The 26,826-nt window shown below is 47.5% G+C and overlaps 1 protein-coding gene across 1 annotated transcript in view; it reads left to right on the forward strand.

The window, feature by feature from the left end:
• Window positions 1-23,407, forward strand: part of LOC149350399 (uncharacterized) — a 103,162-nt gene extending 79,755 nt beyond the window's left edge. The window contains exons 10-11 of the mRNA XM_089575527.1: window positions 19,285-19,522; window positions 23,390-23,407. Of these exons, the coding sequence (XP_089431653.1) occupies window positions 19,285-19,522; window positions 23,390-23,407 (256 nt within the window). The remainder of the gene's footprint in view (window positions 1-19,284; window positions 19,523-23,389) is intronic.
• Window positions 23,408-26,826: the final 3,419 nt, after the last annotated feature.

Consider the following 26,826-nt stretch of genomic DNA (forward strand, 5'->3'; position numbering starts at 1 on the left):
ATTCTCACTGCAGCAGCGTCATTGGCGTCATGTCGAGTCATACAGTGAGCTTTTCTTTGAGACTTTATACCAAGCAGTAGCACTGCAGCATATGTTGTCGCTAGCCCAATGCACTGCGATTTCTTCTGCGCGAGTCAAAGGTTGAAAATTTTCGCTGTCTTTCTCTGCGTGTGTTTATTCATAGCCACAGACTGATGCATTTCAATACATGTCAGTTGTTTTACTTCCCTGCTATTTAACTGAATCTCTTACAAAGTCGTGTACAAGCCTATATTCAGTCATCCAGCATTTGATTATGTATACTCTACCTGCCTTGATACTTTTTTTTATCCTCTATATATTCTCAGTGCGCTCATGTTTTCTAGGTTTACATAATGGCGTTTTTAATTTTGATTTTTAGGATGCCTGTTACTGATACTGGAACGCCACTGATGCCTAAAATCACTTTTTGAACATAGCTTGTCACTGCGGATGTTCTTTTAATAAACTGTTCTTTGTACAAAATCATTGGCGCTTTTCGTTCTGGAGCGAGCGCCCTAAGCAGCTGCTAAGGAGTCGCGCTGCTCTCAACCATACACCATGCTACATCAACAGACATATCGAAATACAAAAGCGAGGGAGCAGATTCCGTAAGTACTTAGGAAATCAAGCGTGAATGCAGCGCAGGAGCAGTTAATCACCCGTATTTACAAAGCTTGGATCGAGCTAGCGGCCGCCAGCACCAGGAACGCGCGAGCAACCGGCCACAACCAGCCGCCTAAACGCGCGCCGCCGTATTGGATTTTTGGATTGACTGCGTTTACCGCCTTTCCCAGGTGCCGCCACCATCGCCTTCGAAAAAAAAACGTCCCCATTGGCTCTATGAGACTGTCACTTCCTTGCTTATACATTCCTTTTTTTCTTTTTGGTGGGTTATCCTCCACGAACATTACATCCAATGCGAGGGCGCATTTACTCACCACGTAGTCTGAATTAAACCCCAGACGTCCGTTGTGTGCGCCTAGAATCTCAACAGCTAACTACAATCATCATCAGCAGCATCACTGTAGCGTTACGTTTGATCACTTTTTACGCATCGCATCATTCACGGCTCTTTTTTAGTGTAATATCAGTTTCGCCTCGCCCTAATTATATTCTACAGAGCGACATAGAACAGCTGCAGTTTTAATAGCAGAAAAGGAATCGCTGTAGAAATACTGAGGCCGAATTTCATCGCCTGCTGTGGGTTTTGTTGGCGCTGAAGCAGACAATAATTCGGCACTTGGCGGCAGCGGGTCTCTCGCCGAACAATCCTGATTCGCATACCGCTTGGATGCAGGGACCACATCATTGTTCATTCCTCGACATCATTACATCAGCGAACATATTTTCATTTATTTAAGCATCTTCGCCATCCATCATTACATAGCCTTTGATGCCCTGAGGCAATAAGCATCGCCTTAAAAAAAATATCGCTGCACGCGGCAGCATCCATGGGCAGCGAAGAGGAGGACGGTCACGCGATTCCGGAGGTCGCGCGCAGTCAGCGGGCAACGGCTCGGCCTCGCGGTCTTGAAGCTTGGGCCGTCCTGAACCTGAGCCATCCTGAACCTTGCCTCAGCTGCCTTCCCGCCTGCCTGCCAGAGAACCCTGGCGCCTGCCTGCTCCCGCCCCGGTGACGCTAGGCATATCTTTCCGGTAAGGCCATTCCACGTTTCGGGGTTTTAGGCCAGGTTTCGGCGTAGCTCTGCTGACTTGGGTGATGTAAGCTTGCCGTGGCGCTGTTTGTAGGCACGTCTTTCACCTCCTCGGGAGAGGGTTCGGCAGCTTGCTTCGCCAGCCTGCCAGTCGAAAGCTTGTCTCTGATTTCATTTCGAAAGAATGGTATCCATTCAAATCCGGTGCCGCTTGTGCCGATAGGTGACGGAATGCTGAAAATGAAGAATCCTAAAACGATCCAGCAACAACCCAAGAGTCTAACGAATCACTATCTAGACACCTCTGAAGTGCGACCTTTTGGAAGGCTTAGTATTGTTTGCAAATCTGGAGACATTGAGTATGTGTCCCATCTGCTCCAGTGTAATACATTCATTTCTATTCCGGTTAAAGCCTTCTTTCCAGAACAGCTTGCGTGCGTTAAAGCGTTGTACCCGGAGCGGCCCTAAAATGCCGGAGCGCTTGTTATTTCTGTATACCGCTGCTCTCTCGAGGTGGCTGGCGTGCGTGTTGCTACGGGGTCAATTAAAACAACTTTTGCTGGTCGCACATGCCCCTTGGAGTTGAAAATCTGACAAATTGTTTATCGCGTGTACCCACTGCATCCTCGTCCTCTGCAATGTGCCAACTGTTGGCGATTCGGACACTGTGGTGAAGCCTGTAAGTCGGCGACTAGAAGCCGGATGTGTAGTGAAGGCTACTCTTCCGAAAGCTGCACCGCTGGTCAGCCAAGCTGTTGCTCATGCAGTAACGTCCAAAGCGCCGATGATGCCACTTGTGGAAAACGGTCACAGGGGCAAGGTTTGTTGCAATTAAATTTTACAGAATCGCTGCTGCCGAGCAGACGCTCAAGCACTCCTTAACAGCAAAAAAAAAGCACGCTTACGCCAGCCTTGTGCGCTCCTCTGCTCCTGACCACCAGGCCACATTCTCTGCCTTAATCGTGTCAATCGTCGAAAAAGCTGTTTCAAAAGTGTGCTGAGCAGCTTCACTCAAGGGTTGTCTGCTGCTATTGCGAGTCATGCAGTTTCTCAATCTCATACTGCAGTGCCACCAGCATCAGCTTGACTCCAAGCCTGCGCTGAATGTTAAAACGGCACGTCATTACTCAAAGTGCCGTCTCACGTGCCGCCTGTCGGCAGCATCCCCGTCAGCCTTTCTCGCAACAGTGGTCGCACTAATGGTGTGGAAATGACTTGTCCTACGCAGAAGCGTCGTGCTTCCACCTCTCCCTCTAAGTCCTCCGTTCCCCAGGACAAGACTAAAAAAGGGTCTTCTAAAGTGTCTTCAAGTCTGATATCCTACAAGGTGCTGTTATAGCTTCTTTTCTTGAACAGTAATCATGGCAGGTGTAACGGTTCCCAAACAGAAATTACTGCTCTATTGCATGTTCTCTTCCAGATTTAAAACTTATTTTATCTTCTTCTGATAACCCAGACATAGTGATCTTACAAGAAACTTTGATCTACTCTGCAAAGTCATTTTCATTATAAAGGTTTCATGTTTTTCGAGCGGATGGCATAAATGTAGGAGCAGCGGGTTAGTGACCCTGATTTCTTAAAAACTGTGCCACCGGGCACCAATTAATAAAAAAGTAATGCTTCCTGACTGCGAACATTTAGCTGTAGATCTAACTTTACCGCAATGCACCACTGCCACGGTCGCTAACCTCTATTTTCCAGGAGGAGCACGCAGAACAGACTTTCTAGAGAGCTTACTTGCAAACTCTAATAGGGTCATCATTGCAGCGGACTTTAGCTCTCATCACGTTGTGTGGGCTACCTGCACTGGCTCACATAGACAGATGTTATTGGCATTGATGTCTAAAATGAAGTTCGTTGCTGCAATTGTCGGGTCATCACCTTCATCCGTAGAAATTCGCGTTAAGTTCTCGATTTGTCCTTGGCAGCAGGAGGGATCGGCATAGGGGCGTGGTCCACAGTTCACTGTGGTACATCTAGTGACCACTTGCCAATTACTTTCACCTTCTTAATGAGCCGGCTCCGAGATCATGCATCTGACCGAAAACTAGTTAATCTTGCAGCCTACAAATCTTCTTTGCGCGCCTCGCTTACATCTGATCATTGTTCATGTAGGGACGACAGGGATCAGCGAGGGTGTTCAGTTTTGAAGACTACGGAGAGTTCAGAGGTCATGGTGCGCTTTGCTTTTTGTAATAAAATACCATCCCCATAGGATAGAACGATGCGTGTGCGACATCCTTCAGCCGAGGGAAAGCAGCATGGAGGAGCCTTTCGCATAAACACAGCCCTGAAAATTAGATAACTACAAATTTTTCTCGGCCTCGTTTCGAAAAACTATGGCAACAGAAAAGGATGACTACTATCAGAATTTTAATACGTATCTCTCAAACTCAAACAATAGGAAGGCTTTGTATCGTTTTACGGAACCGGAAGTCAACTCCTCAGCCATGCAGTTAACAAGCTCGGTTGTGCTGTCTCCACATGAGGCGAAAGGTGTGTGAGAGCGAATCGCAGAAGGGCTCGCATCTCATTTTCAGGAGCAGCGTGGAGTCCCTCTGTTTGCCCCCTACCCCTGCTCAGACTACGTTGCGGTTGACAAATCAGAGCTACTAGCTGTAGTTTCTTCGATACAATCGTCGGCTCCGGGTTCGGACGGTGTCACGGTCGGTGTGTTGAAAATCTTAGCTGAAGAGCTCACTCAAGACCTCTTCGATATGGTCAATGCTTCATTGGAAGCTGCATGGCTGCTGCACGCCTCGAAGGTGGCGAAAATAGTATTACTCTCAAAAGATCCAAAGAAAAGATTCGATCTTGATAACCTTCGGCCTATGTTTACAACATCCAATTTGTTAAAGTTAATGGAAAGAATTGTCCACAGCCGCCTATCAAAGCATGTTTCAGAAACGAACGCATTGTGTCCAGCCCAGATTGGCTTTCGCCGCGGAGGCTCAGTATGGTCTGCCCATGTCGGTATAGAGAGCATAATCCTCCTTGCCATGCGCAACAACAAAGTTTCAGCGTTAGTGACGCTTTACACTGGTAAAACATACGACAGTGTTGAACATTCGATCCTTCTCACCAGATTGTCATTACTACACCCGCCGTTCTACATTTAAGCGTGGTTCCGTGAATTTTTAGCAGGACGGCAGTTCTTTTGTGCTGACGGCTCCTTCCCTTCAGACACCTATGCCCAGACTAGAGGTGTGCCACAAGGTGCTGTGCTTTCGCCACTTCATTTCAGTATGCTGATGTGCGACATTCCTGTACACCCTAACGTTACAGTTTGTTTACGCAGACCACACAGCCTTCTTTGCCTTTGCAACAGACATTCATGCTTTATATCGTTCTCTCCAGGCTTACCTTAATGCACTCGAGGTTTGGCTGGATAGCATTTACTTGACATTAAATGTACACAAACGCAGTGTGCTAGTTTTCCAACGCAACATGCCTTAATATACAGAGTGTTTCAGCGAACACTTTCAAAAATTTTCAGAAATACGGCTTCTTTGGTAAAAATATGGCTTGGCTAATCATCTTAAGTAGTGTGCTGGTTAACTAATTTTTAATAAGTAACTTTTTAACTAGTTGATTTGGGTGCCTAGTTGCAATCAGACATTTCTAGCCGGTCGTGAGTAAGAGCCATATCTGTTTTCAGAATTTCTAAAACGCGATTACCCTCCCTCGTCGGTGTTGCTCGACAAACTATTGCTGCATCGTACGAAAATACATTAGCTTTCAAAAGCATGCAGGCAAAGCAACACCTGCAGTGCACGTAACTAGTCGAAAAAGCCAAATTTTGTCCAGCCACAGCTGCGAGGTTAACCACGTTATCGAAATTCTGTAAACTGATATGGCTATTACTAACGACCCGCTACTAATCTCAAAATGCAACTACACGCCTAACACTATTATTTAAAAAGTTAATTATTAAGAATTAGCCAGCTTGATAGTTAAGATGCTTAACCGATTTTCTAATGCCCGCCAACACTACTAATACTATGCTACAAAAGCTATATTTTTACCCAAAAATGGCTATTTTGGAAAATTTTTTGAAAGTGTTCGCGGAAACACCCGGTATATCGTTACACTGTCGCTCGGACAACATACGCCAGGTGGAATCTTTTAGGTACCTAGGCGTTATTTAGTATGCTGGCATGGATTGGCGGCCACACATCAAGGCTAACGTTGAGAGAGGTGAGCGGTCACTTGTTAGGCTACTGCGAATAAGTAACAGGAAATTTCGCACGAGCCGGGACACGCTCCTACTTCTTCAGAAAGCCTATGTGAGACCCATTTTGGAATTTGGCTGCGTGCCCTATTCTGGCGCCCCTAAATACGACCCTCATCCGTTGGTGCTTTTAGAAAGGCGCTCACTGCATGCGTCTCTGCCTAGGTCTCCCTCGACCAGTTTCCATCGCAGATCTGCACCTGCAGGCTCGTATTCCCGACCTTAAATCCCGTTTACACCTTTTATTTGCTCGGGCTTTCCTCCGTACCTCTGAGTCTGCTCCCGGTGTGGCTGTCCCTCCTAGCCATCTTTCTCGCTGATCATTGTCAGGGGTTCCGCCTCCCTCAAGTTATTTTTACTCGGAACCTTTTATCGAACATTGGTCTGGATCCTAATTTTGTACGTAAAGTTGGTTACGCAACATCCCCTGCGGATATTGCTTTTGATTATATTTTTCTACCTAATGCGAAGCAACTGCCTGACAGGGCACTAACTGGTCTCCACTTTTACCATTTAGGCAATTTCAAGCACCACACTGATTGCTACAAATCGTCCATTTCGGCCAGAAGGATGCGGTTGATCATTTTTCAAAGTCTCCCTCTTGGAGCTTTTTGGTTCGAGACCCGGATGGCACTCCTATATTTCTAGCGGAGTTTACGGCTCTTGGGCTGGCTCCTTTGAAAATCCCCTCCAGTGTTTTCCAGGTGATATTCCTCTCAGATTGTCTCTCTGTTTTGTTTTCGCTGGAGTCCACACGGGACGCTATTTTGAGCCGCTGCTAGTCTTTTATTCCTGAATGGGTGAATGAGGTGCGCTTCGTTTGGATTCCAGCACAGTGCGATATTTTTAGAAATGAAGCAGTACCTTCTTGGCAAAATCAACTCCCAATGCACCCCTCGCCTGTAGCGTCTCTATGTCATCCTTTTTGGAATATGTCTCGTATTCAGCATGTTCAGTTTATACCCGCCATGTGCAATGATCTCTTGCTCTCTACCGTTGACTACCAACATCTCATGTACCCATGGAAGGTTCGCGCGTGTAAATCCCGGCAGAGTGAGTTAGCGATTACTCATGCAGTGCAAGATCCCCCGCTTAAATCTTTACTCGTGTAGATTCGGGTTCAGTCCCACAAATCTTTGCGCGGTTTGTTCCTACTCCCTATCCGGAGGTTTGCACATCAGAGAAGGACGCATCTAGAAATTCCCATTACAAAATTGGGACTCACTTTGTCGGTCCCGCTTCTCCTTTGGCGCTGGCGCCAGAGGTTTTGGATTGCGTCACGTTTGCGAATACGTCCACAATTACATAATAGCTGCCGGTAGATTCTCTTGCTAATTGCCTCCAAAATTTCCGCTTTTAAAATATCTTGCAGGAATTTTCATGTATTCAATTCTCTGATGCTCCCTCCCGTTTTTATTGTTTTTGTTTTTTTTTCTCTTTAATTATTCTGATGTATTATCAAAAGAAAATAATTAGCTGGGTACCTTTTCCTTTGGGCGTTCTCAATGACACCTTGGCGTATCCCCTGTCGTGGGTATGGGCCATGTCACTAAGGCAACAACAACAACCGCAGCATCCGCGAGCAGCTAGGAATCTCGTCTCCGCTGTGTAGGCTTCAACTATGTGCCAGCTTATAGTGCTGTGGCAATGTTCCAAAGGAAAAAATGCCGCTGGTATCGCGCTAACTTTGGGGCGTTCGTTACCAGATGGCGGCTGGCAAAAGAGTCGCGTTACAAGACCTTAGCCGGCTAGTAGCCGCATCAGGCAAGGGACAAGACGTAGGAGAAATCCGTGCCGCCGAGGCTGCATTTCGATGGAGGTGAAATGCAAGAACACCCGTGAGCTGAGCGACGTCGCTGCCCGTTCAGGAACGCCAGTGGTCGGATTAATCCGGTGCACCGCATTTCATAGGCCGTGTGCATCTTCGGGACGCTAAAACTCCTCATAGCATATGCCGTACGTAACTGAAGCAGCATGCTGTCTGCAGTCTGCCAGCGACTGGAATTCGTTGTTGGATGCTTATGCGCCCTTTCAAGAGATACAGTCATAGACGAAAGTTTGCGGGATACGCAGTTACGGAACATAATTTTTGTGTTCCCTGCGTGGTCAGTTTGCTGGCATTTATTTTTATTTTTTAGGATAAAGCTCGCTTGTTCCCGTGTGCTTCAATGTTTTGTGTTGACCTTGTTTACTCAATCGCTTGAAAAAAAAAATTCGAAACCCACATCCCGCAAACTTTTGTCTATGACTACACGTGGAGATGTCAGCCCCTATATGCTACGTGGGGTCTGCAAGGCATTCGTTATTGAGCGCTACGCATCTGGGGGAATTGTTCAGGGCGTTTCGTTATCTGTTGCCATGAGGCCGCGGCGCATCCCTATACAGTAATGCGTCCGAAATTAACAATGCGGCGAAATCATTATGCCTGCTCTACGAGAACTGAGTCTCCCAGAATGTCAATCGCATTCGTGCGATTTATATTCTCCAATTTCTATCCGTATATCTAACACGTCTCATATACGTCCCGGTGGTTCAGTGGTTTTCCTCTGGCGTTCTGCTAAATGAGCTCTTAGGTTTCACTTACGCTCAAAACTTTAGAGGCAAAACCAACTATCCAGATGTACCTCCGCCCGTAGACTAACCACCACCGCTCGAACGAGTGGCTGTGATTAATTATAGGCACTGAGCGTTGGCCGGAAGGTCCACCATTTTAAAGTGGCAGCAGGCCACCGGCTTTCATCGGCCGCCGCCATCTTCCGGCGGCCAGCGCTGAGCGACGCCAATGTCAGTCGAAGCCCCGCATTCGAGCGTTCGTGTCAAGACTGCGGTACAGGCGATGTCATCTACCAGCTCGCGTTTCATACGGTACAGCGGTGCTTTGGTTATGGCCATACTCTAATATGTCATCTTCTACACTCAACCCTATATTGCAGCAGTAAGCTCTCCCCTAGCGTGCTCCGAGTTAGGGGCGGGGTATGCTGCCCTAAATATACGGAATGCTTACTATTGCCCACGCAGGTATATTCCCACCGGAAAGCAGAATAACTTAATGCACATAGCAATGGAAAAAAGCTTTTAAACACAGCACCGGAGGCCATCAGATTAGCAAATCGAGGAATTGACGGTTAAAATCTTCTTAACTACTGTAACTTCTGTTTTCACGAGGAAATTTGTTTCCGCTTCCCACCGTGTGTTTTCTGTAGTTTTAGTGATGGAGGTCTACCCCAGGAGTTGGGAATGTAAGAGGGGCTGTGGCTCAGCAGAATCTAGGTTGCTTTTCAAAGGTTGCAAAGATTCAGGCCACGCGTTCGGACTGTGGGCTAGCAGCTTCATACCTCTGGATCGTCGTCGTCTTTTACACACACACAGTTCACCGTAGTGAGCGAGCGTGGCTACTACGCGACAAATACCTCCCGGCGAAAAAGGAGGCATCCTGGCGACTTATTACTACGGCTTGAGGCGGTCGACGCGCACTGTTTCACGGCCACGATGGCGCGCCTCCCGGGGCGGCGAATGTGGTTCAGTCATGTAGTACACTTCAGGGTCCGGCAGATAACACGGCACGAGTCTTGGTGCTTTGAAAGGAGTTTTGCGGAAAGACCGGTACCGGTTGACGGAACGCAAAGCAACACGAGCGAGTCTGGGGTATAGGACGGAAGAGGACTGGTAGGGGCGCGAAGGTGCTTCTGGCGATTCAGGTCCTACATTGGAAGAGGCGGGCCTGCTGGCGGCATTCTTCAGCATATGTCGCTGCTTGAGAAAGGATCAGAGATTCGAACACGTCAGGGCGGCCAATGCGGAAGCACGGTATCCGTAGTAAAGGTAGGCTCACGGCCGTGAAGAAGAAAAGAGGGTGAAAAGCCAGTTGTGCTCTGTACGGCAGTATTGTAAGCACATGTTACAAAGGCGGAAATGCGGTTCTGATTTGAGTGAGCAGAGGCAACATATATGGTCATCATGTCGCTATATGTGTGATTGAAAAGTTCAATCATGCCATTGGTTTGAGGGTGATAGGCCGCTGTAGAGCGGGGAACGATGCAACGCTGGCGAAGTAGGACTACGACAGTTAATGCGGCGAGTTGGGTTTGTTGGTACATATTTTTCAGAAAAAGCAGCGCAGGAAAGACGTGGACAAAGAGGAGACGACAAACCGTCGTCAGCACCCGTCCTAGTCGTCTCGTCTTTGTCCGCGTCTTTTTTGGGCTGCTTTTTCTGAAAAGTGGGACTTCCATGGTGTCTGTGAGGAAGACACGGCCGCGGTCACTCAGAAGTTCCTTAGGGGAACCATGGCGCTGAACGAGGTGATGCAGGATTAAAGATGCAACGTCTGGCGCATACATGGGTGGCAACGATGGGGTTTCGACGTAGCGGGTGATGTGATCTACTGCCACTATGACCCAACGGTATCCACCCGTTGGGATGCAAAGGGGCCCGTACAGATCGATGACAACCGGTGGAATAGGCGCGTAGGACAATGCAAGGGTTGCATCGCAGGAATGGAACGACGAGGAGGGGTTGTATGGCATTGGGATTCCCGGCAGGAGCGAACGTACTGTCTGTTAAAACGGTACACTCCCCGCCAGTAGAAGCGAAGTCGAAGGCGCGTGTAGTTCTTCACCACACCGGCGTGAGTACACTGAGGGTCGGAGTGGAAACAGGGACATGTGTTGGAACAGAGGTGCCGAGGAATGACAAGGAGCCATTTGTACCTGTCGGGAAGGTAGTGGGGGTGTAAAGTAGGCGCCCCGTATTCCAAAGTGGCGGGCGTGACGGCGAAGAGTCCGGCCCGAAGGACGCATAGATGGTGTAGGCAGGAAAGCGAGGAGGGATGCGATCCAGGGGCTCTGGTGTTGTTCAAATGGCATGTCGACAATATCAAGGGAAGAGGATTAAGTGGTTACGAGAGATGTGGAGCCGAAGCCACAGGGTAGAGGAGAGCGGGATAGCGCATCGGCATCAGAATGTTTGCGGCAAGATCGATATCTAGACTACTTCAATGTCGTATTCGTGTAAGCGCAACACCCAACGAGCAAGACGGCCACAGGGATATTGAGGCAGGACAACGAGCAAAGGGCACGATGATCGGTAACGACAGAGAGGGTGCTACCATAGATTTAAGGTCGGAACTTTCCAATAGCCCCAATGATCGCCAAGCATTGCTTTTCCGTAACAGGATTATTCCGCTTGGCTTTAGTCAAAGTGTGGCTGGCCTACGCAACAAGATGTTTGCGAAGCCAGGCTTCCGTTATGCCAGGATCGTGTCGAGGCTCACGTCGCTGACATCAGTGTGAATTTTAGTATGTTGGCTGGGGTCGGAAAGGCCAATGATCAAAAAGGAAACAAGCAGCACCGAAGCGTGGAGAACGCCGCATCACAGGCTGGTGTCGAAGACTAGAGGCTGGGGTCGCCGGCAACCAGCTCAGTCAGAGGAGACAGGATGGAAGCGAAATCGCGCACGAAGCGGCGAAAATACGAGCACAAGCGGATGAAACCACGCAGCTCTTTCAGTGAGGTGGTCGAGGAAACTCGGAAACTCCACGCATTTTTGCAGGATCGGAAAGGACGCCTTCTCTAGAGACGACGCGACCCAAATGGTTAGCCACCGAAATGCGAAGCAGCACTTCTTCAAGTCCAGCTCCAAGACAACGTCGGTCAAACATTGCAAGACACGCTCGAGGCGGACAAGGTGGGACGATCAGCCTCGAGAAAAGGCGACCACATCCTCCAAGTAACAGACATGTGTGCCGCTTGGGTCCGCTGCGAATTGTGTCCATCTTGGCAGCAGTGACGGCACTGTGAGCACATCGCACCTTTTGCTTGCATCGCAGCCTGCCTACTTCTAGGACATCTGCATCTTCGCCTAGCATCTCTACCGGCGTCCGTGCAGCTGCCTCGAAGACCAGTTCGCTCGAGCTGACAAAGCAGACTGCGCCAGATACCAACTACGCCCACTGTCGGCGCCTGCACCCTGGTCTCGTTCACCATCGACTCTGACACTTCTTGGCTGCATAAAAAAACCTTCCCCGCTTGGCCGCTCCCGCTTGGCCGCTTTTGGCAGCAGTGAGGGAACTGTGAGCAATTCACACCTTTGCTTACATCGAAACCTGTCTACTTGCAGCAGATCTGTATATTCGTCTAGCAGCTCTACCCACGTCCGTGCAGCTGCCTCGAAGCTTAGTTCCCTCGAGCTGACGAATCAGACGGCACCAGTTGCCGACTACGCCCACTGTATGCGCCTGCGCCCTGGTCTCCTTCCCCAGCGCCTCTACGGGCTTTTTGGGTGCATAAAAAGACCTTCCCCGCTTCGCCCCTCTTCGCAGCAGTGACGGCACTGTGACCTCATCGCACCTTTGCTTACATCGCAACCTGTCTAGTTACAGCGCATCGGTATCTTGGCATAGCAGCTGTACCGACGTCCGTGCAGCTGCCTCGAAGCCCAGTTCCCTCGAGCTGAGAAAGCAGACTGGACCACATTCCGACTACTCCCACTTTCTGCGCCTGCGCCCTGGTCTCCTTCCCCAGCGCCTCTACCACCTTCTTGGCTGCATAAAAAGACCATGTCCGCTTGGCCCCTCTTGGCAGCAGTGACGGCACAGTGAGCACATTGCACCTTTTGCTTGCATCGCAGCCTCTCTTCTTGTAGCACATCTGAATCTTCGCCTAGCAGCTCTACCGACATCCGTGCAGCTGCCTCGAAGCCCAGTTGCCTCGTTCTGACGAAGCAGACTGCAACAGATACCGACTACGCCCACTGTCTGCGCCTGCGCCCTGGTCTCCTTCCCCAGCGCCTCTACCAGCTTCTTGGCTGCATAAAAAGACCATGTCCGCTTGGCCCCTCTTGGCAGCAGTGACGGCACAGTGAGCACATTGCACCTTTTGCTTGCATCGCAGCCTCTCTTCTTGTAGCACATCTGAATCTTCGCCTAGCAGCTCTACCGACATCCGTGCAGCTGCCTCGAAGCCCAGTTGCCTTGAGCTCACTAAGCAGACTGCACCAGATACCGACTACGCCCACTCTCTGCGCCTGCGCCCTGGTCTCCTTCCCCAGCTCCTCTACCGGCTTTTTGGCTGCATAAATAGACCCTGTGCACTTGGCCCCTCTTGGAAGCAGTGACGGCACTGTGAGCACGTCGCACCTTTTGCTTACACCGCAGCCTACTTGTAGGTTAGATTTATCGCATTCTTGTTACGCTTTGTTGCCGTCACTGCTATCCCTTTTAGGGCGCTCTGTGTTCTTTGCTGCTTGTGCCAGTTACCTAGTGCCTTATTTACTACGCCTACTGATATTGAAAAACTTCGAGACGAGCTGAGAAAAGAATTTAGGAAAGAGATTGCAGTTAGGCGGAACTCGCTAGAAAGTAACTTGCGCAATGACTAAAGAATTAACTGAAAGTCTTGAAGACTGCAGCAAACATGATATGCTCGCTAAGGTTTCATCATTGGAAGAGGAAAATAAGGGAATGAAATCTGAAAATGCTTCAGTGTCATCTCAATGTGAAGAAGCGATGTTTTGACCTTGAGCAACGACTCATAGGCCTGGAACAGTATTCCCGAAATAAGAACATTGAGAAAAAGGGACTTCCAGCACAGAAAAATAAAAGCCTGCTGGACATGTTGCGAAAAATCGGCGAAATTATTGAAGAGCCAATACTGGAAAGTTACGTTGATGTTTGCCAATGTGTTCAAACAAAGAATAAGACTAGCTCGAATGTAGTTTTAAAGTTCAAAACGCGAGCAAAACGTGACACTGCGCTCGCAAACGCTTAAAAGACAAAGCTCGCAGCTGAAGACCTCCGTTGCAGTGGCTCGGATGCTGTGTGTGTGAATGAGCACTTGTGTCCCGTGCTCAAGAAATTGCTGGGCATTGCAGTAGCGTGGATGAAGGTGCAGAAGTGGAAATTTATTTGGATGCGAAATTGGGACATACTTGCTGGGAAAACAGAGTCGTCTATTATTGTGCGTATGGCCTTCCAGCGAGATCTAGATAAGTTAGCGTAGATATGTCACAGTTTTTCTGATACCTAACAGTAAAACAACTCCCCAAAGTGTGCACATTGGTGCAGTCCTCTGACCTTTGTGTTGCTGTGTCCTTCTTTCATATTAACGCACAATCTTTGCGAGGCAAGGGCGATGAGTTAGATGCATTTTTTTGCACACACCTTTCGTTTCCACGTAATAATGATTACAGAAACGTTTTATAAAAGTAGTAACAAAGCTTTGCACCTGTCCTACTACAATGCGCATGTGCAAACCGTACTGGTAGAAGAGGTGGTGGTGTCCTGATAGCAACGGAAAAAACTTTCAAATGCACCACTTTACCGACTTCTTTATAACCCACGAGGACTATGAAATACTGTCGTCGAAAAACGGAAGTAGCGTCTTCTCCGTCATATACCGGCCTCCTAAATCCAGCGTTTCTATTTTCATCGGCTTTCTTGGCGAATATCTGCAATGGATCACAGAAAAAAAAGCTTAATCTAGTTTTAGGCGGTGATATTACCATAGAATTTATATCTCAATCGGCAAAGAAACGTCAGGTCGACTACTTACTGCACTGCAACCAATTTACTAATCTCATAAACAAACTCACACGACCGCAGGTAGCGACGGCAATGCACGTCTTCATTAGTAACTATAATGTTGACTGTCTTCATTCAGGAGTCATTAATGACCAGATAAGTGACCATCCTATATTCATGTTTGTAGATTCCCTTACTCCCCAAAACAACGCAAGCTCCCGCGTAAAAAGCAGGCCACATAAAATTCCTTTCGGGCAGAATTCGCAGGCGTGGACTGGCATCTCGTGCTCAGCAAAACTGATCAAGAGGTGCTGTCATTAATACATTTAAGTCTGTCCGTGTCCGGTTTTCCACTTGGGACTTACAAAAAACGCCGAAAACTCTGGATAACAAAAGAATGCCTTCCAATGAAAAAAAAAAACTCATATTTGCAACTGCTTTATCAAAAGCCGATCCCTCGATGACCTAGCGCGTTTTAAGGCGTATCGAAACCATGTCGCTTCTTCTCTTCGCCAAACAAAGCAAAAGTATATAGAAAAACAATTTAATCCAGAAGTAATTAAATGGCGTGACCGTGTATGATAAACAATAAATGAAGTTTTGAACAGAGGTCGAAACGCCAGCGGCATGCTTGAAGTCTTGGTTGATAACACACGAGCCAGTGGGAAGCTTTTGCAGAAAAATTTAATGATTTCCTCGTGCCACTGGTAGGTGGCAACCACGCCCCCAAGAATATCAAATGCCTCGACTCGCGGGTTTCTTATACGGCATTCTTGATGCCAACGAACGCCAGTGAAATCAAAACTTGCCTTCTGGCTCTCCGTAACAGCAGGTCATGAGACATTGACGATCTTAAACTCCAACCAATAAAATATGTAGCCGACGTAATTAGCCCAGTTTTAGAGCACATTTTTAATTGATGTCTCGAACATGCAGTGTTCTCCTAACGATTTCAGATTGCCAAAGTTACCGTTGTTCATAAAGGTGGAGACGAAAATAACCTGTCAACTTATCGCCCAATATATACCCTCCCCTGTTTCTCGAAGTGTTTTTTTTTTTTAATATTGTACAAGCAAATGTCCAGTTTCCGCGAGAAATGTAACATACTTACGAATAAACAGCATGGTTTCAGGAAAAAACTTTTCAACAAAAACTGCGCTTCTAAACCAATAAGAACTTTTGAACAAAAAATTTTTCACTCTCGGCATTTTTATCGACTTTTCGAGAGCGTTTGATCGCTTCAATCACAACACAATTTTGGCGAAACTCGAACACCATGGTTTTCGCAGAAAATTTCATCAACTGATTGCATCATACCTTAGTTGCCGTGTCCAACTAGTAACAGTGGACAAGTCATCAAATTTTATACGTCTGCCTTCTGGTGTGCCGCAAGGCGGTATATTGGGACCGCTTCTTTTCCTCCTTTATGTCAACGACATATTCTGCATAGGTAAACTTCCAACTTGTGTCATATACGCAGATCACACCACTCTATCCTTCCGAGCGGCACATGCGCGAGATCTTGAACAGCAAGCTACAGATTGTTCGCACCAACTTCTCGAATGGTCTGAGTCGAACTCACTGATCATAAATAGAAAAAAGCAAAGCTATACTTTTAGGCCTCGTAATAAGGATCCTGGTGTCTGACATATTTGCCTAAATATGGGTTCCTCATTTATTCGCATAGTTCTTACGGTCAAAAGCCTAGGAGTGCTTTTTAATGAAAATTTATCATGGGATGAACACGTTGAAAAAGTCAGGGACAAGTCCAAGTTTTTTTCAAAGCATATTAAGCAGATACTGTACAATGCACTATTTTGTTCTGTTGCTAACTATTGCATTTTGGTCTGGGGCACATCATTTATGAACATTAAACGGTAGCATTTACTTGAGAAGAAAATTGTTCGAAATATTGTTAATACTTCACGATGTGAACATACTGCACTGATTTTTGCATCGCTGGCATCACCCCCTACCACAAGTCTTTGAATCTATAATTTTAAGGCGGTATAAAATAAGTATTAGACAAAATAATTCACTTATGGTGCACCTGTCGAACTTAAAAAGTAAAGAACTGAAGTACGCTACCCGTACTGGTATCACGTGGTTTGTGCTGAGAACTCGAATTATGGTCGCCAAAAGCTTTCTTACACCCTTCCGTGCTCATTAAATCATCATCATGAACCTAACTACGCCCACTGCAGGCCAAAGGCCTCTCCCATGTCTCTCCAATTAACTCTGTCCATCGCCAGTTCCAGCCGCCATATCCCCGCAGACTTTTTAGTCTCATCCAACCACCTTTCTGCCGCCCCCTGCAACGCTTGCCTTCTCTTGGGATCCACTCCGTTACCCTTAAGGACCAGCGGTTATATTCCCTTCTCATTACATGCCCTGCCCAAGCTCATTTCTTCCTCTTGCTTTCGACTAGGTTGTAATTACCCCCCCGTTTGTTTCCTCACCCACTCCGCCCACTTCCGACCTCTTAACGTTACACCTATCATTTTTCTTTCCATAGCTCGCTGCGTTTCCTTAACTTAAGCTGAGGCCTTTCTTTTCGCCTCCATGTTTCTGCCCCATAAGTGGGTACCGGAAAGATACAGCTGTTGTGCAATTTTCTCTAGAGGTATATTGGTAAACTGCCTTTCATGATCTGAGAGAGCCTGCCATATGGGCTCCACCCCAGTCTTATTCTTCTATTTATATACCTGTCATGATCCGGATCTCTTTAAATAAGGCATCTAAATTGATGTAGACTTAGGTACCGTGAGCACTTCGTGCCGCTGAGATTTGTACTTAAAATTTGTATTTCCCCTGGGTCCTCACATGCGTTTTATTTCCATGTTCATGTATCTCAGTGGTACTGTTATGAATGTATGCCACATGCTGTATGCCATACTGGTGCTGGCGTAAATCACTGTAGGGTGCGTCGACCTCTGTCCAGCCTTTCCTCTGGATTTTTTTTGTCGGCCCACTCAGCATAAACATGATGAATAAAATTGAATTGAATCATGGGCTCGAATGTGGCCGGCGCATTGCACACGCCAAACGGCATAACGCTAAATTCGTAGAGGCCGTCGAGCGTAACAACAGCTGGCTTTTTCCGGTCAGCAGCAGCCATGGTCAACTACCTGCCAGTAGTGGGTGCACAGGTGGAGTGAGGAAAAGAATTGCGCGCCTCACAGGTAGTTGAGGGCGACATCAATATGGGGAAGTGGATACACATGCTTTCGCGTAACCTTGTGTAGTTGATGCTAATCAACTCGAAAGCAGATGGATCCATCCTTCTTCCTCACGAAAACAACGAGGGAAGCTCAGGGGCTGTGGAAAGGCTGGACGCTGAAGGATGCCATCCATTTCTTTGGTAATTACGTTGCGTTCAAGGGCTGACAGGCGATACGCACGCTGGCGGCACCGGGCATGCGAGGCGGTTTTCATGCAGTGAGTGACGACGGAAGTGCGGCCAAGCGAGGAGAGCAGGAAGTCGAGGGACCGATGGAAACGCTGAAGTAATGCGAGCTGTTGATCGCGTTGGGCTGGCGAAAGGCTGGCATCGATCGAACGGAAGTACAAAAAATAGTCTTCGTTTGGCGCAGCAGTAAGCGAATCAATGGCAGCTATCTGGAGTGGGGCCGTATCTTCATAGACGGAGTATGTAAGAATGTGATCGACTGATTCGACTTGTCGCGGACATTCGCCAGTGACACGAACGTTTCGTGGGTGCTACCTCGGACGGTATACGCTGCCGGGCGCCCAACCCCGGCCTCTAGTGCAGTGTGAAGCGCGCGCGATTAGTCCGAGACAGGACACTACGTGCGCGCGGCTATGTACATACAGTTTACTTCTTTTGTAAGTGATTGTGCGCAGTGTCCGCTCGCGCGCACTTATTTTCGGACAATGCTTAGACATTAGCGCGCGAGCGGCGCGAACTTGATTACTTTTGCATTTTGTAAATAGTGTACAAAGCTCTCCCCTGTCCTTTCTGGCTGTCGCTCAGCAAAGCCGAAAGTTTGGCAAGTTGGCTAACGTTCATGATGTAAAAATAGCGCACAGGGGAACACAAGGGACGGAAAGGAAACGACGCAGACAAGCGCTCCCCTCTATACTTCTCCTCACTATCCTCTCCCTTTCCCTTTCATTTCCGCCGGCTGGAGCTCGGTTGCTTAAGATATTACATAGCAATTGCCGCGGCCGGCAACACTCCTTTGCTTCACTTTCTTATTTTTAAAAATAAATCATTACCACCATCACCACCACCACATTCGCCATGTAGAAGCGTTGATGAGCACGAAAAGGGTTCGTAACTTCGCTGTGGCCATCGCATATATTCAGAAGAGCCAACGGAAGGAGGAAACAGTGGCGACGGTCGGCAGCATCAGTCGAAATGAAGAGAACAGTCGAATCAGAACCGCAGATCCACGAGATGAGGACCAGGGCTCTAGAGAAGGCAGGGATGTCAGTACCGTAAGCGACCAGGATTTTACCGACTCGGGGACAGGTGTAGCACAACAAGGCACCAGAGAACAGACAATTCAATGATGGCATGGGCGCTGTCGATGGTCGCATGGTGAAGTGTGAGAAAGTCGGAGCCCAGAATGACATCGTGAGAGGAGCAGAACAGCACCTCAGCAAGTTTAATCCTGGATGCCGCACACAAGGCTGAGCTTTCTTATTTAGACTGAGCTGAGCTCACGCTATAAAAAGCAGCTGGAGTTCGAAGTACGGGATGGAAGATTAATGCAGAGATGGCATTGCAGTACGACGTGTCACGTCTCAAATGCATCTAGTCAAGCTCTAAGGGAGGTAAAGTTTCTCATACATGCAGCACTGCTGTTTACACATGTCCCATCCGTTTCCCTAGGAGTTCCTCGCCCCCATCCGAAACAGCACCCCCGGCCTTCCTGGCCCTTAAGGAGGCCCCAGCGGCCCCTTCTGCCCCGGAGTTCGCCACAGCCCCGGAGTTCGCCGCAGCCCCGGAGTTCGCCGCAGCCCCGGAGTTCGACCCGGAGTCGGACCCGGAGTCCCCCGCCGCCGACGCCGCCTCCCGGGAGGCCACCATCGCCGCCGCCCGGGAGGCCACCAGCGCCGCCACCCTGGAGGCCACCACCGCCGCCACCCGGGAGGCCACCACCGCCGCCACCCTGGAGGCCACCGCCGCCGCCGCCCGGGAGGCCACCGCCGCCGCCGCCCGGAAGGCCACCACCGCCGCCGCCCGGGAGGCCACGACCGCCGCCGCCCGGGAGGCCACCGCCGCCGCCGCCGCCCGGGGGGCCACCACCGCCGCCGCCCAGGAGGCTACCGCCGCCGCCACCACCGCCGCCGCGCGGGAGGCCACCGTCCCTGCTGCACCGGCTGCCCCGGCGCATCCGCCGCCGGTGCGCAGAAACCAGCGGATCAAAAAGCCGCCGGAGAGGCTAAACGATGATTAAAATGGCACTGTCGATCGGCCCGAATGGATCTCGTGAAGTTGGCAGCGCATGGCGCTACTGCAGTCAGCAGTGCCAATCGGATGGCTGGATGTTGGCGCTTGAAAGGTGTTGGTATCGCAGCTCCGTATGCTGTCTTTTCTTTGCGCTGTCTTCACAAAAATCTGAAGACGTCAAGCACATCGCACGCTTCCACTGCTGCGTTTCTGTTGTAGCCAATTAGCGTAAACGGTTTTGTTCCACAAAATTGGGAAGCAGCCCACCGAGTGCGTTATAAAGTGCCTAAAATTCACACCTTTCCGAGAACGCTAGCGGTCGCTCTTCTGAACAAGGCCCCTTGTGATCTGCTGTGTCGTGGCGGCGATAGTAAGTAAGTAAGTGCTTTATTTTTACGTTTGCAAAATAGATGAGAAATAGATGAGACGTTTGCAGAATAGATGAGAGATAGAGAACGAACAGGTTTGAGGAAAAAAGCTGCGGAAGCAGCTTGACAGGTCCTAAAGCCCGTTTGTTGGCAGCAGCAGCAGTGCGGGATGGCAGTGCTTTCAAAACAAAGCACAAATCATGAAGAAAGAAACAAACAAACAAAATAACAAACAAAAAGGTGAATCTGCAAAGCTACATAGGTTAGTATTCAAAAATACAGCAGCATGAATATAATCACTCACTCAGTCACAAAAGTACAATAGGCAAGGAACATACATAGTACTGGTTTACGATGACTAACCCAATGGTTTATAATATAAACACACGCTCAATATTAGTGGCAAAAATAATTGTGTAGAGTAGACAATGAAACCTGTAAAACATCAATATTCTCTGAGATTAGTGCATTGAGCATGGCAGGTAGGGTGTAAGCAATCATTTGCTTACCGTAATTAGTTCGCGTATGTGTTACATACCAGTATTGCGGTCATCGCGTTTGGTTGTGAAGTAGATTTTGTTTAAGATTGGCTGTTGAATGGATGGCAAAATTATTCATTTTCATTCTTTAATGTATGCGTATGTATGTATGTATGTATGTATGTATGTATGTATGTATGTATGTATGTATGTATGTATGTATGTATGTATGTATGTATGTATGTATGTATGTATGTACGTACGTACGTACGTACGTACGTACGTACGTACGTACGTACGTACGTATGTATGTATGTATGTATGTATGTATGTATGTATGTATGTATGTATGTATGTATGTATGTATGTATGTATGTATGTATGTATGTATGTATGTATGTATGTATGTATGTATGTATGTATGTATGTGTGTGTGTGTGTGTATGTAGCGTATGTATGCGTATTCTTTAATGTATGTATGATAGAGCAGAAGTGCCGTGGGCCTTAAAGCAACTTTACTGGACAAAAGAAAGGCCTCATGGGTGGTCTCCTACTGGTCCAGGGTTTCTGTCCGGTGGGCTGAGCGGTCCACATACCACCCTCTCAGAAGGAATAAGTGCGATGGGGAGGGGGGACTTAGGGGGTTGCATCAAATAAAAGAGCATAGAATGTAAAAGCGTTCTCCTAAAAGGTCATTCTGTTTACGAAGTTCACTGCATCGAACCACCTGAATGTCGCTGAAAATTTTTTAAGCTGTCATGTTCATTTTTTTAACGCATTTCGCTCGTTGGAAGGACAGATGCGATCTTGCAACAAAATAAACAAGTTTAGTAGGCAAGCAAAGCCACATCGATAACCTAGGTATTACAGCACAGCACAACAGCGGAAACTGGCACACGCAGATCTATTAAGTAAATGCCCCGGAGCCACGAAATACGACAAATACAAGTTCTCCTCGTGTCTGCTCAGGTCACTCCGATTAGTCGTTCTGGGCTACCCGGAAGCCCTGCCCGTTACTCGGTTTGTCAGGATAGCTCTGGCAGCACTGACTGTTCCTAAACGTACTAAAATCTCTGAACACTCCACAACAGTTTTGGTAGACTTGGATCAAAAAGGAAGCAGGCGACCCAAACTCAATGCATTAACTTTATGAAGGTCTTGTTTGGAAGCAGGACAGCAGCGCGGCGTGGCTCCCCTGGCGGGGAGAGGCGAAATCATCGGTCTTGTGATGAGAAGCACTTAGCGCAGAAAAACGTAGTTCGCTTGCTTTACTATTTCACTTTCTGCAATGGTATCGACTTCATCTTCGAGAAAAGATGGAACTCAATACTACAATGCTATAGAGTGCCTCGACAGTTCTGAGAACCAACGGTCTAGAACCGCCCGTGCAGTAGTACTTTCTCCAAGGCAGGGGGCACGTGAAGCAGCTCAGCCATGCATTGATTGAAAATGTCCGATATTTCTGTTAAGTGGCGCAGTATTATTTTCCGCCCTAAGAACAAGAACATCCAAAATAATAATGGTATATTTCTTGATAATTATGAAATAGATGTTGTTACCTCTTTCAAAATACTAGGTGTATTTTTCAATGAGAAAATGACTTGGGAAGAGCACACAAATTACATAGCATCTAAACTATCCCGTGTCATAGGAACAGTTTACGCTCACAAAAACATTCTCCCTGTAAATGTGAAAATGCTTCTGTATAAGTCATTGTTGTGCTCGCATCTAAATTACTGCCACTTGGTATGGGGAAATACATCTTTCACAAACCTCCGAAAATTACTTACCCAACCATAAAGAATTCTTAGAATAGTATATAATGTAGCATATGACCACCCATCCAAACCACTTTTTGAGAAAGGGGACATAATGGCAATTAATGATTTATATGTACACTGCTTACTCTCTAAATACAAAACCGACAATAAAAATACTCCTTTCATTGCCCCACTGGCTTCATTATGCAAAAAGCACGCATCGTATAAAACAAGAAGCAACGAAATATGGCACATTTGTGCATACAGAACCGGTTATGGCAAACAGATGCTGAGGTACCTCTACCATAGCCACTCGAAAAAAAAAGTTGCAAAACTTTGTTTCAAATATATGTAACCGGGTGTAACTTTTGAATTCTAATTTCTGTAATTTTGTACAATTTTTTTGTGGTTGTGATTTTGTATCTTCTGAATTATAATTCCTGTAATTGTGTTTAAATTTATGTGATTACAATTTTGCAATTTGTAATTTTTGTGTAATTTACCTTTACGTTTGATTTTTACGCGTTACAATGTGTTACAGTTGTGTCAAAAAATAGGTTCTGTTCATGCTTCCTTTATTTCTTTAGTATTACTGCTGGGTTTTCTTTCTTTTTTTTACCTTTTCTGGTATGCTGTTATGCTGTCTGCGTATTTTTTCCTGTACATCTTTTATCTATTTTGGGGGAGGCGAGAGCTCGTCAAGCTACACCCCTAGCTTTTTCTCTCTGCCTCCCTCATCCTTGTGATGGAAAATAAAGGCATTATTATTTTCGATCGTATTGGCCGGTCTGTCATACTTACACATGGAAAGCACCCTAATACAAGTGTCTGTGAAATCGCAACGCCTTACAGTGCGCTTTTCGGTTCCTCCATGCCCGTTAGCCACATTGCACAAGCGCAACGTGTGCAATTCCCAACTCGTGAGCATGTCATGCAGCTGGAACTGCACGCCTGATAAGCGTGCAGCGTTAGCCATTGATCTTAGCGTACAGCACGTCGCAATCGAGGTGATAGTGTATGCAAAAAAGTTGAAAGTTTCTTACTCGCAACGAAAGTGTGTTTACGGTCACGGAAGTTGAGTAATAACACACCCATCTCAAAGTTTATGCCGCAGAGTACGCAATCGCTAACTCCTTACACAGAGCGTGCTTCAACAAAATCATACTGCGCAAATGTTAAACGCGACCCACATATGCAGTCGTTCTCTTTTTCGCAGATTCGCACCGCGAAAGTTCCTTTCAACGTTAGCTATCCTGAAGATGCGCTGCAAAAGGCGCATTCTTGCGCAGGTGCTTGCTTGCCATTCATGACCTGGAGGAAGGCGCCTCAAGTGACTCAGAAATAGAGTCGTTCCGGAGGTCTGTTTCTGTGGTCAGCGTGTGTACACCCACTCGTACCTTTGTATAATGCGACTGAGTCGCGCTTATTTGTTGATGAGAGCAAGCTCTTATAATGAGGCAGTCTTTCCTCGTTCGAGGGCGTAATGCAATAAACCGGAGAGAGGGAAGAGATCACTGGAATAGTGTTGAGATTCAGCCGGCGTGAGAACGGAGCGATGAACAGTGGACGCGTGCATTTGGAGAAAATTACGACTCAGTGACGCCGACGATAAAGTCCTTTTCAGAGCGGTAGAATTACAAAACTAGAAGCACAACTTTGCGTGTCTTCTAAAAGAGGTGAACAACAAATAGCGACCGTCATGTTACTTGCGCAGAAAATAAAAGCAAACTAAAATGTTTGCCAGCGGTCACTGTAGCCTGAGCTAAAGTTTTGAAAAGGGGTCCAGGCACTTAGCGAAGGCAAGACCCGAAGAAGGGGGCTGCCGTCCGTCCCCTTCCCTTCTCGCTCTTCCAGAAAAAAGAAAAAAAAAACAAAAAAAAAAGAGACGCAACATCAACACTCACACTTGACGGCTATTCCCCGTTACACGGTGGGCTACTTAACAAATGACCCAGCTATCTGGAGCCAAAAAATTTAAATACACCCCGGCAAGATATGTGGAGTAAATTTCTAGTGCGTTGTTCACCATCGTATGTAATTTATAACAGTACTTCTGCATTCTCTTCAACAGAAAAATTCCAAAATTGACAAAAATTAACATTAGCTATTGCGTTTGCGGCGATGGTTCCTAAGCCAAAATGTTGGGAGTGCCAAAAAAATGCCTAATTATGCAGTTTTAATTCATGTGTTCCATAGATTATCTTTTCTCTCTTTGAAAAAAAAAAGCACTCCAAATACGAAAAACGCCAGTGTTACCATGCCTTGCTCGTAGTGATATCAGGGCTCTCCAACGCGGAATTTCTGAACACAGTCGCGTTCGTTCGATGATGGCGCGAATATTTGGTTTAGGCTTATCGGGGTTTAACGTCCCAAAGCCGGGACGTTAAACCGGTTTTGTGGCAGGCTGCTCACCTGCGCACCGAGCAGCCTGTCCGCGGTGCTAGGGGGCTGCTCAATTAATCGTGAGAGGCTGCTGGTGAAGAGCAACCTGCATCGCACCCTAACCCAAGCAACCCAAGTCCTCCCGATGGCAGCACCTGCCACAGAAGGGCAATGGAGCATCGCTTGACCGCTGCACCACTGTTCCAGGAGAATACTTCCAGGGATCTATGAATCTCGAGAATGACCAATGCCGCCTATACGGACGTTAACCCATTATAGCTGTCCGAACAACTACCATCCGTGAACACTGGATCTGAACACCGGAACCGAAGAGAAAAACCGAACTGCTAGCGCAGCTAACTGGCATGTGGCCTAACTACACAAATTGAAAATAATTCTTTTTGTCACTACGCAGGGGTCTACCTCTGAAAGCACCAATTTTTCTCCGGCACAGAATATAGATGAATCGGCCGACCGAGGACTAGGAACTCTGCTTTGTTTGTGCCTGCTTATAGCTACCAGGAACTGGCACTCCCGCTGTTGTCTCCACTGAATACGGCGGGGTCGCATGAGTTACTCTTAATTTTGCTGCCAGCCCCCATTTCATGTTTTCACGCTTTGACATTCGTGGCCCGATCGAAACCGGCTTCGTTCATGAATTCCGCGTTTGAGAGCACTGCAGTTGCGGCGCGCAGCACGCGACCACTTGAGATTTTTCTCATATTCGCGTGCTTTCTTTTCAACGCAGGAAATAAAACTAGTCCCTAGCACACAGCTAGAAGGGTACTGATGTATTACAAGTTTTTTGGCATGCATGCTTTACATTTCGGTGCCAGAAGTTTCGCCGAGAACGCAAAAGCTGAAACGTTCTCTTTTTTTCATTCTTTATTTATGTGTTTAGCCAAAATGCAAAAATAGAGTAACTGCCCTCAGTGGTCAGTAATGTGGGTTAATTTGCCTCCACCTATCTTTCCATGGCATATTTTAATATTAATAATAATAATAATAATCTGTATTTTCATCGGTATGATGGAGGAGGTTGTGGGTAAAAGCTGCTCGTAAACGGCAGCTTGACAAAGGCCCACAGCCCCCCTCTACAGGGCAACAGCAGCAAGGCAGGGAACGACAGAAATATACACATCTAAACTCTTCGCGATTTGGCAGAGCCAAAATAAAGTACAGTAGAAAGAAAAAAAAAGCAGCTATATATGGCTGAATATAGCGGGGGCACCTGGTAATTTGGCCGAGCCTTGGAGCCTTGTCAGGGCAGAAACGGGGGGCCTCGAAAAAGTACAGTGTGCGCATAGCTAGCCTGAAACAGACTAACTCTCTCTTTGATTAAAAAAAAACAAAAACACGCGGGAGTGTTTATAGCCGTCACCATTCCGCTTCTTTCGCACGACTCCGGGTGCAGTCAGAATCACCTCTCGCTGGGTTGTCGCGGCCGTCGATTCCGCGAATTGTTACACCCCTCCCTCCGTTATGAAGTTTGCTGCATGCACAGCACTGGGACGAAGACTGTTTCTGTAGTAGTTCACGGGTTTGCGCACCAGAGCTGACCGGCGAAGATGAGGGTGAGAATTGGTAGCTCTTGGCTACTGACACTTCAAGGCTTTTGTGGAGTAAAGTGAAACAGTGCAACGGCACAAGGAGATAGAAAAGAAATCACACAACACAGCGCTGTCTTAGGGCTTTTCTTTTCATTGCCCTTGTGTCGTTGCGCTGTTTCACCATATCAGACCAACTTGCCCGTCAGTTCACGTTGCTTTATGGAGGGTTCTGAGCCTAATTATCGGTGAAGTGGAGACGGAGGCTTTTTTTCTCTTGTGTCTGCTGCAGGAAAAAGCCCCTAGTGGTCTGAAAAGATACCACGCGCACTCAGCTGTCGCAGGCGGTCCGTACACATGCTCCCCAGCGTTCCGTCCTCGAGCTGCACCAGCCAGTAGTGCTCACATTTTTTGCACTTGCGGCATACTGAAAGAAATTTAGTTG

This window comes from Amblyomma mixtum, chromosome 3 (assembly GCF_055824585.1).
Source record: "Amblyomma mixtum isolate Tamu chromosome 3, ASM5582458v1, whole genome shotgun sequence".
Lineage (NCBI taxonomy): Eukaryota > Metazoa > Arthropoda > Arachnida > Ixodida > Ixodidae > Amblyomma > Amblyomma mixtum.